Raw genomic sequence first — 10229 nt, 5'->3', positions numbered from 1 at the left:
ACATGCCTGTCGTGTACAATTCCTTCAGCCCTGCATCATCAGTGGTACTAGCAATGTCCTCAGATGAGGAATTAGTGATAGCAGAGACAAGTGAAGAATTTGTAACATTTGAAGCATTTGAACATTGAGGTGAAGAATTAGCAGATTCACGTTCAATGCACTTCAGACATGGAGGAATAAATTCTTCCTGAGTAGCGCTAATTTGTTGAGCAAGTAATGAATCATGGTCCTTCTGAAGATCTTCATAACTCACTCTTAGCTTCTCAAGATCTTTCTTTATTTGAATAAGTTCAAAAGAAAGCTTCTCGTGATCAGATAAGAGAGTGTTATGATGACCTTGAAGGTCGTCAAACTTGGAATGAAGTCTCTGAAGACTTTCAGCCAAAGCTTTTGACTGATCCATTTCTTCGCCCAACATATCACCGCTCTTATTTAGCATGTATTGAACTTTTTCCAAAGCTCTTTGTTGTTTAGTGGCAAGGGAAGCAAGTTTGACATAGCTAGATCCAAATTCATCGCCAGATTCATCATCACTGGACTCGGATAGATAACATCCGGTTACCTTCGCACTGTTTGCCATGAGGTGTAGAGGATGATGATTCTGGTTCGAATGTCATCGTATTAACCAAGGATCATGACGGGTTCGATGACCTTCTTAGACCTCAGAGAGACGGTCCCAGATTAGTTTCGTGCGATTGAGATGCATGACGTTCCTGAACTAATTTCAGGACAGACTGGAGCAGATGACATCCTTCGCTGTGAGGTTAAGTAGAGGTACTTGTGAATGTCATCAGCCTCCGCCATCTTGCATAGATCGGTAAGACCGATCTCAGTGATGGTCCACAGTTCGCTGTCCATAGCCATGAGTCTCTTTTTCATCATGGCCTTCCACCGAGGATACTCATGACCGTCAAAGATGGGGCAGGAAACATTCCTCGATCCTGCAGTCGACATAACTAAAACTCCAGGTGGTTAAACCAAAATCACACAGAACAAGGGAGTACCTTGCTCTGATACCAATTGGAAGTGCGTTATATCGACTAGAGGGGGGGTGAATAGGCAATTTTTATGAATTCTTCACCGAGGAATTTTCTGGTGAGGAAATTCCTAAATGAAGAACTACTTGCAGCGGAATAAGTACTCAAAAGTAAACATAGCAGAACACACACATAGTCATCATGATGAAATGAAGACAAGCACAGAGTACAAAAAGCGTAAACACATGATAACACAAGATGAAGACGGGCAGACTGAAGAAATTGAACTGAGGAAATTGAGAAAGTCTTCAGTCAAAGTCTTCAAACAGATATGAACAAGCACACAACAACAGAGATGAGGAAATGAAAGAGTTGAGGAAATAGAACCAGTAAGCTCGGTGAAGACAATGATTTGGTAGACCAGTTCCAACTGCTGTCTCAGTTGTACATCTGGTTGGAGCGGCTGAGTATTTAAACTCGAGGACACCCAGTCCCAGACACACAGTCCTCACTGTATTCTCCTTGAGCTAAAGTCACACGGACCTCGCCCAATCACTCGTGGTAAGTCTTCAGGTGACTTCCGAACCTTCACAAACTCGGTCACTCGGCGATCCACAATTCCTCTTGGATGCTCTAGACCTTGACACCTAACCGTATGGAAGAAGCACAGTCTTCAAAGTAAAAAGCGTTGGATCCACGCAGGATCAATCTCTTCAGTGATGCTCAATCACTTTGGGGTTTGTAGGTTTGGGGTTTGGGTTTTCCTCACTTGATGATTTTCGCCCAAAGTCCTCGGAGGATGGGTTGCTCTCAAATGACAAGTGTCAGTTTCTCTCGGAGTAGCCAACCAACTAGTTGTTGTAGGGGGCGGCTATTTATAGCCGGGCAGCAACCCGACATGATAAGACATAAATGCCCTTGTCTAATATGACCGTTAGGTGGGTAGATATTTTGGGACAGCTGGCGGGTAGCACAGCAACGGTCGGAATATTTGACTCTCAAATACCTCAGGGCTATCATGTTCCTCACTTTGTAGGCAATCCACACTAGCGAATTCCTAACTCCCCAGTCAGAACAAATTCATCAGAGACCAAAAGAACTTCGTCTCTGTCATTGAAGAATATGACTGAACTGTGCGAGATTTCCAATGGCTTCACTCGAAAGGATTGGTAGGTGTAGGATTTTGAGTTGAGCATCACATGGAAATTTTTCCTTAGTATTTCCTTGACCCCCTTTAACAGTACAATGTTTCCTATGACTCAAGAAAGAGAAAATGAAACAGTAAAAGCAAGAGTCTTCACGCTTCATGTTCCTCGAATGATTACCAAGTCTTCAAGGTCACACCAATTTTTTCAATTTCAAAGTCTTCAGAACTCCAAAGTCTTCAGACAAAGAACTTCATTTTTAGGGGTCGACTTTCTCTGTAAATATCAAACTCCTCATAGACTTATAGACCTGTGTACACTCACAAATGTATCAGTCTCTTAACCTATAAGTCTTTAATACACCAAAATCACTAAGGGGCACTAGATGCACTTACACGGGTGTCGTTAGATTCACCCAGCAGGATTAGCAGCTAAATTGATAGCGGGCATGCAGTAGTACGCATCTGCAAATCAAGATAGCCCAAGGAGAACTCGGGTATGTACGTACATGTACAACATCATCAGCCGATTCTGAACTCAGAGCATGTCCACACGATCAGTCAACATGCAAGCTACATCAAGTTCTCATACTCCCTCCGTTCCAAATTACTCGTCGTGGTTTTAGTTCAAAACTACGTACCATCTTTTTTGCGGAAACAGATGGAGTATTGTCTTTGCATGAGATTTTGCATGATACTTACGTCAAAAATAAGGTGGGTATTGTTATTAAGCTCGATTTCGAGAAAGCATATGACAAAGTGAACTGGGACTTTCTGTTGGAATGTCTCAAGATGAGAGGGTTTGGTACCACTTGGTGCGAGTGGATTAAAAGTGTCTTGATCGATGGCACAGTTAGTGTTAAGTTGAACAATACCATGGGGTCGTATTTCAAAAGTTTTAAAGGGGTTAGACAGGGGGATCCTGTGTCACCGTTCCTTTTTAACATAGCAACTGAGTGCCTGTGTAAAATGGTACTACAGGCTAAAAAAATAACCTAATTGTTGGGCTTGCGCCGGACCTTGTTGAAAATGGAGTGGACATATTGCAATATGAAGATGATAAAGTCTTGTGCATAGATCATGACCTGGATAAGGCTGTGAACATGAAGCTGCTCCTGTACATCTTCGAGCTCATGTCTGGGCTCAAAATCAATTTCCAAAAAAGTGAAATCCTGTGCATAGGGGGTGATGATGATATTCTTAAAGCATATGCTGATATCTTTGATTGCCAAATTGGGCACTTCCCCATGAAATACTTGGGGGTGCTAGTAACCTTTTCCTCCTTGCGAGTAGCTGACTGGGACTTTTTGGAGTCTCGATTCATTAAAAAGTGTGATTCTGGGCTGGGGGACAATGCCTCCTCTAGAGATCGCCTGACGTTGCTTAATGCTAATATTTCTAGCATTGCTTTTTATTAAATGTCCATGTTCCTTTTATCCAAAACTATACTTGCCAGGATTGACAAGTGTAGAAGGAAATTCTTTTGGCATGTGACTCAGAATAAGAAACGATATTATCTTATTAAGTGGACTAGAATATGCAGATCTAAGAATAAAGGAGGGCTGGGTATGAAAGATTTACATAAGCAGAACCTCGGTTTGCTTACTAAATGGTGGTGGAAATTAGAAACAAAATCTGGCTTGTGGCAGGATATTGTGAAAGCTAAATACTTTAGTAGGGCTACAGTGGCTGACATTAAAATGAAGAGCAATGACTCGCCATGTTGGAAGGCCATTATGAAGGTAAAATATCTTTATATGGCAGGGAGGAGAGTGATTGTACAGTCCGGAGACATTGCTAGGCTATGGGTTGACCCCATTGGGGACAATATCCCTCTGGCTGAACAATTCCCTCGTTTATTCTCTATATGCAATTATCTTGAGTGCACAGTTGATAAGTGCTTAAATGCTGATCCCTCTTCTTTCTTTAGAAGGAGACTGAATAATGAGCTCAATGAATAGTGGATAACTGTCGGTAAGGTGGCTAGAGAGGCATGTGTCTCAGAAGCTGCTGATGTGATCAAATGGGGCCTGGGTCGGAAAACCTCATTTACCACTAAATCTGTTTACTCTTTCCTGGAAAGGAATATTGCCGGGTGCGATTATAGATGGATATGGAATGCCAGAATACCTCTTAAAATTCAAACTTTCTTGTGGCAACTATTTCAGAATGCTGTCCTGACTAGGGATGTAATGAAACATCGAGGTTGGAAGGGGAATCCCAAATGTTCCTTTTGTGGTGGACGTGAGACCGCACAACACTTGTTCTTCGCTTGCCCTGTTGCCAGGGTGACCTGGAGGACAGTGGCGTGCATGTTTGGCACTGCCCTGTGCCTTGATAACATTTGGCAAGCCTATGTGTGGTGTTTTACGTTCTTCTCTGGCGAAGAAAAGTTTTACACAGCAGGGATTGCTGCTGCGTGCTGGGCGATCTGGTCATGTCGTAATAGAGTTACCTTCGAGTTCAAACCGCTTACAAACCCTTTTGAATGTATCTTTTTCTGCCTGTGCTTTAATGTGCTACTGGGCAGGAATGATGAAGCAAGATGATGCGACTACCATGAGGGGCAGCGCGAAGATGTTGAAGGAGAACACGTCGATGATGATGAGAATCTGTGTGGCGAACCACGATGAATCGGCATGCTGATCTGCTGTAGAGGCTTCCCCGTGGTTTAGCTAGATGTTTGAGTTGCCTTCCCCTGCGTGGGCTTGAACTTGTGTTGCTCAGTTGTTGCGAGCATATATCTTGTCTTTTGGGGGCTATAGGCCCTGGATTCTAGCTTCTGAGATTTGGTGTCGTCGGGTTTTCGCCCCACAGTGAGTAATCTCGATGGCGAGTGCTCACGGCGGGTTTTCCCGGTGATGCTTTGGACTCGCTTCCCCTTTTCTCCTTCTTTGGACTGCTGTATTTTCGTTATGTTGCAGTAATGGAAAGGGGTAATGACCGGTTTAGAAAATCTTTTTTGCGGAAACAAGACACGTCAATACTTCTCAACTTTGGAAGCACGCACGTGTATTGACATGGCTAGCTTAAGCACGCGGCGTCTGACAGTGGTTTTGGTTAGATCGACCGGTAAAGACCACAGTATATTCATTTAGGAAACGTTCATTCCTTTTGAAAAAAAATCACTAATTTTGAAAAAAGTTTATGGAATTCTGAAAAAAAGTTCATCAAATAAGAAGAAAAAAATTGATTCCAAAGAAGAAAGAAAAAGAAAAGGATGTAAGAAGAAAAGAAGGAAGGGATCCGACTTGCCTGCTCCCTCCCCATGCTCCCATCCGTGCTCCCACTTCATCCTACGACTGTCTTTTTTTCTTTTCTCTTTCTAATCTAATCATCTCCCCCCTGATTTTAAGAGGGTGGGGCCAGATCTTATTTTGTTTCAATTAAATCAAGCCACGTACACGGGAGTACAGATGGGCACACGCGGTGGGAGCAGGCAAGTCTTGTCCAGAAGGAAGAAGATGTGAATGAGCACATCAGGTAAGGGGGATGCGGTGGTTAGGATAGCGTACGAATACCACGGGGTCGCAGGTTCATGTACAAATCAGTTGCATGTAGGTCGTTTAATCATTTACCAAAAGGGTTGGTGCGCTTTGCTGCGTTGTTGGTGTTGTTGGGTTTCTTAAAGGAAGTTTCAAAATATAAAGTGTATTACTTTTCTGAAAAGTCAAACCTTTTAAATTTGATCAAATTTGTAGAGAAATATATCAAAATTCATAATATCACATCGATATGATTAGATTCATCATGAAATGAATTTTCATATTTTTGGATTTATTATTGTGGATGTCGATATTTTTTTGCTCTGAACTTGGTCAAAGTTTATATTTGACTTCCAAAAAATACCCCTTATATGTTGAAACTGATGGAATATTTAGTTTGACAGATGGGTGAGATGACGGAGTGTGTTTTAATTTTTTTTATCATGAGGTGATTTGATGGGCCTTTTGATGTGGTTCTGCGTTACCCGCTAGCCAACATATATTTATATGAGGAAATTTCTGCATAGGTGGCTGGATGTACTATGTTGGTGCTATAGTATCACATGGTGACACTTTTTTTCTAGGTGGTGTGAGAATGCGCGGGATAGATATATTTTCATAGGCCGGTTGCTCCCGACTATGAAAAATCGTTGACCCGGTCAAAATCATGAAACAAATTCAAAATTGAATATCTCAATGGAAGGAAAAAACTTTAAAATAGGAACATATAGGGAATTAAAAGAATTAAATTAAAGAGCCCTTCAGAAGTTGTTGACCCGGTCAAAATCAAGCTGACCCAATTTCCCATGAATATTTCCTTCGTCTTCAGATTATTACTTCGTAGTTCATACTGATCACTTGTAGGCTATGCCCCCCTAACTAGTTTTTTTTTACAACCCCCCTAGCTAGTTAGGGCTAAGGACCCATCAACTCTCTCAAAGATTAATTTGGGCCCCACTTAATTTTTGCTGAAGCCCCACTACTAGACACAAGGGGCAAAGAGAGGCCAGCTTGAAAACATTTGACAACCCGCCTTGATACACAATCACATCAGAAAACTTGTATTTGCCATGACATCGTCAATGTCCGAATCAGCAGCTTAGTTCCGTTAAACGGTCTAGGCCCGTACTGTGTGTGGTGCAAATTGAATCTTAAATACTCTTGTGCAAAATGAGGTACTCAGAGCACTTCAAACTTCAACGGTATTTTTACACCATTTCAAACTCCAAAGGGTGTTTAAAAAAAACTCCAAAGGGTGTTTTAAAAAAAACTCCAAAGGGTGTGGGTTTTCGTGTTTATTTTAGGTCGTAGATTTCCCGTTCCAAACACGCTCGAGGGACACGGTCCGGCCCAATACGAGCCTCTCCACACCTAGCCACAGTGAGCAGCCTCACTCTCAGTCCAACGCCGCCGCCAGTCCCCTCTTCCACCGGAGACCCATTTTCCGGCGCGGCCGCTGCTTCCCGCAACATCGAGCTGCCCGCCTCGCCGACCCACCCCAGCGGCCTCGCTCGCGCTTGCCGCCTCGTCGAGTACCGGAGGCAACCAGCGCGTGGTGAGTCCTCAGGCCTCAGCTCTTCCAATTTCCCCCTTTTCTCCTCAGGCGATGTTTCTGATCTGAGCTCGTGCAGATGGACCCTGGTTCTTCCCCCGGGGCATTCCGCCGTCCTGGATTGCCGTCGCCCTAGCTCCTCGTATGAACTGGTGCAGTTCCCGATTCCCCACTCGTCTTCCTGCTGCAGCTGCAAAAGAGATCTGAGGTTCGGGCCATAACTGCCGACTTATTGTGAAACAGCAGCGTTCCCTTGTCTTCTTTTTGTTGTGCAATGGCGACCCCTATGTTTGTCTCTCGGTCCATGCGGCATAGCTATAATCACATATGTTTTGTGGTTTCGCTCATTTGTGAAGCCTGATGTTAACCCAAAAATACGGGTAAAGGGGAATGTGCATCCTCAGTCTCTGGCTGCCTGCAGTTATAATTGAATAGGATTTAGATTAAAATACCTATGTTTTGAGTTTGCATTCCATGATTAGATATTCTAAAAAAATTGTTGATTCAGCTCAGCTTTTCTTACATGTTGGGCATTTTTACCTTTTAAGTTGTTAGTCACTTATAAATATTTACAGCCTCTTATGTTTCTAAGTTTTAAATAATTTTTTACTTTTCTTTATATGTAACCCAAGCAGGAGTTATCCATGTCTTTGCTAACTGATGACCTGGTTGTGGAGATTTTGTCTTGGCTACCGCTGAAGTCCTTTTGCCGCTTCAAATGTGTCTGCAAGTCTTGGCATGCCTTGTCATCTGATCCACACTACCGCAAGAAGTTCCCAAGAACTCCCGTTGGTCTCTTCTACCAAATACCTGAATACCACACTGGTATCGATCTCGTTAGCCTTCCCTCAAGCGACAAAGAAATTGACACAACACTTAGCTTTGTGCCATGTTATGAGGACCTACAGCTTATGGATTGCAGCAATGGCCTACTTCTTTGTTATCATGGTGGTATTAGAAAGTATTTTGCAGATATATCCCACGTTATTGTGTGCAATCCGGCAACTCAAGAGTGGATGTCACTTCCAAATACTGAACCTGGACCGTCAAGCTCTTTTTGTGACATTGTGTTGTGTTTTGATCCATCATGGTCTCAACACTTCCATGTCTTCAGCTTCCAGTGCCAGTCTTCCATGGCTGGTGAAGACTTCACTGAAGTTAAGGTTTTTTTCTCCGAGAATTTCACATGGTCTAGTTGTCGCTGGAAAAGTGAAACTGGATTTGATGGTAGTTCACGCTTAATGAATGGCGTGCTGTATGTGAGTCATCTATTGGAGCATGTCCTTCTGGCAATCGATGCACCCGACCCATGTACGCAGTTGCTTAGTCAGAGGATCATTCAGCTGCCAGGATTTCCAAATGATCCGGGGATGTTTTCTTGGTGTAGTGGGTGTCTTTGCCAATCATCAGGGGTCTTATGCTACGCACAACAAGAATTTGATGGTTGTATGATGCGGATTTGGAGTTTGGAAGGCACCGACAGTTGGGTGGTGAGGCATCGTCTGAGTATGAACAATGTATTTGGGAGGGACTTGTTGCTCCGCACTGATCATAATGGATTTTGGTATTTCGATTATGACATCCACGATTTTGACTTGGAGAGAGAGCTAGTTATCCTTGTTGACAGAATTGATCATAAGCTCATCTCATTTAGCATCAGTACTGGGAAAGGCTCAGAGATTCTAAAGATTTCAGGGTTCGGTTACGTATATCGAAGTCGACTCTACGTGCCATCCTACGGCAAGTTTCCAGCTTCAATGCTTCAAACAGCTCAAGATAAATGCTAGCATATTTACCCTATGAATGCTGCAATCTCTAGGTACCTTTTGTACATTAGCTGTACCAACCAGCTGTTATGTATGTACTGGATTATTCGCTTCGTCATGTTTTCTGTTCATCTAGTTGGCACTTCTCATTTCCCCTGTCAACTCTGGTCTTACTTGTGCTAGCGTGGTTGATGTTATGAAAATCTGGAGTTAAAACAGGGCTACATTTAAATTAGTGTTTTTTGTCTAGTGGCTGGGAGAACTCCTGTAATCTTGTCATGCTTTAGTCTCATGTTATATTGGAGTTGCTTTGGCACAACTAATGCTTATATGGTAGAATCAAGGTGCTTGAAGTATTAGGTTCCGCAGCTGCAAACGAGTTTGTAACCACAGTTTTCTTGACCCCCAAATAGCTTTGCACTAATAATGAAGGATTATGTTATTATGATTATGACATCCTTGCTTTTGACTTGGAGAGGGAGCTGGTTATCATTGTTGACCAAAATGGCGAGAAGGTGCTCTCATATAGCATCAGTACACTACAGGCAAAGGCTCTCGGAGATTCTAAATATTCCAAGGTTCACTGACCTATATAAAGGTCGACTATGTGCCATAGTACTGAAAGTTTCCAACTTCAATGCTTCAAGGCGCTCAAGATGAATCTTAGAATATATATATCATATGCATGATGTAATATCAAAGTCTGTTGGCTTTGCTACCTGTTATATTCATAATTTAGAGCTATTTTTTTAGAATTCTTTTAATCCTGAGAAAACTATGATTGAAACTGCGTGGGATATTTGGGACGAAATGATTTTTTTGAGCAATTGGGACGATAAGAATGAAACAAGACAAGACAGCTCCTTCTCCTCCTGGCCCAACAAAGGTTCCTTCCCATCCAGCCAGCCGTGGCGGCTATCTTGCATCGTAGATCTAGGTACTCCTCTCGTTCCTCCGCCAGTCACGCCCCCCAACACGGTCTTCCAAGGCGATTTCTTTGCGCCGGCGTCGAAAAAACGGTCCAGTCACGTCCCCAAGAGCCGGTTTGAGCCGAAGTTAGTGCCGGTGGACCCAGGCCGAACCCGGCGCGCTAGGGTGCCCGGCGCCCCCCAACACGGTCTTCCAAGGCGATTTCTTTGCGCCGGCGTCGAAAAAACGGTCCAGTCACGCCCCCAAGAGCCGGTTTGAGCCGAAGTTAGTGCCGGCGGACCCAGGCCGAACCCGGCGCGCTAGGGTGCCTGGGGGCGCCGGGGCGGGGGTTTTGACGCGAATGGGGGCGGGCCTGCCCAGTCAGCGATTTGAGCC

The 10229-nt window shown here is 43.6% G+C and overlaps 1 protein-coding gene across 2 annotated transcripts; it reads left to right on the top strand.

Moving 5' to 3' along the window:
- The first annotated feature begins 6957 nt into the window (after positions 1-6957).
- On the top strand, positions 6958-9522 carry LOC119312367 (F-box/kelch-repeat protein At4g05080-like). 2 transcript variants are annotated; one of them, XM_037588096.1, is made up of 4 exons: positions 6958-7161; positions 7238-7366; positions 7794-8977; positions 9401-9522. In XM_037588096.1, the coding sequence occupies exon 3, from the start codon at positions 7803-7805 to the stop codon at positions 8943-8945; it is 1143 nt and encodes a 380-aa protein (XP_037443993.1). In that variant the 5' UTR covers positions 6958-7161; positions 7238-7366; positions 7794-7802; the 3' UTR covers positions 8946-8977; positions 9401-9522. The 2 variants fall into 2 exon arrangements, with proteins under 2 accessions (XP_037443993.1, XP_037443992.1); XM_037588095.1 differs by lacking the exon at positions 9401-9522 and having other exon boundaries at positions 7794-9186.
- The last annotated feature ends 707 nt before the right edge of the window (positions 9523-10229 follow it).

The sequence above is a fragment of the Triticum dicoccoides genome, chromosome 5B, assembly GCF_002162155.2.
Source record: "Triticum dicoccoides isolate Atlit2015 ecotype Zavitan chromosome 5B, WEW_v2.0, whole genome shotgun sequence".
Taxonomy (NCBI): Eukaryota; Viridiplantae; Streptophyta; class Magnoliopsida; order Poales; family Poaceae; genus Triticum; species Triticum dicoccoides.
Note: the sequence above shows the minus strand (reverse complement) of the source record. Positions and strands in the feature narration are given on the sequence as shown.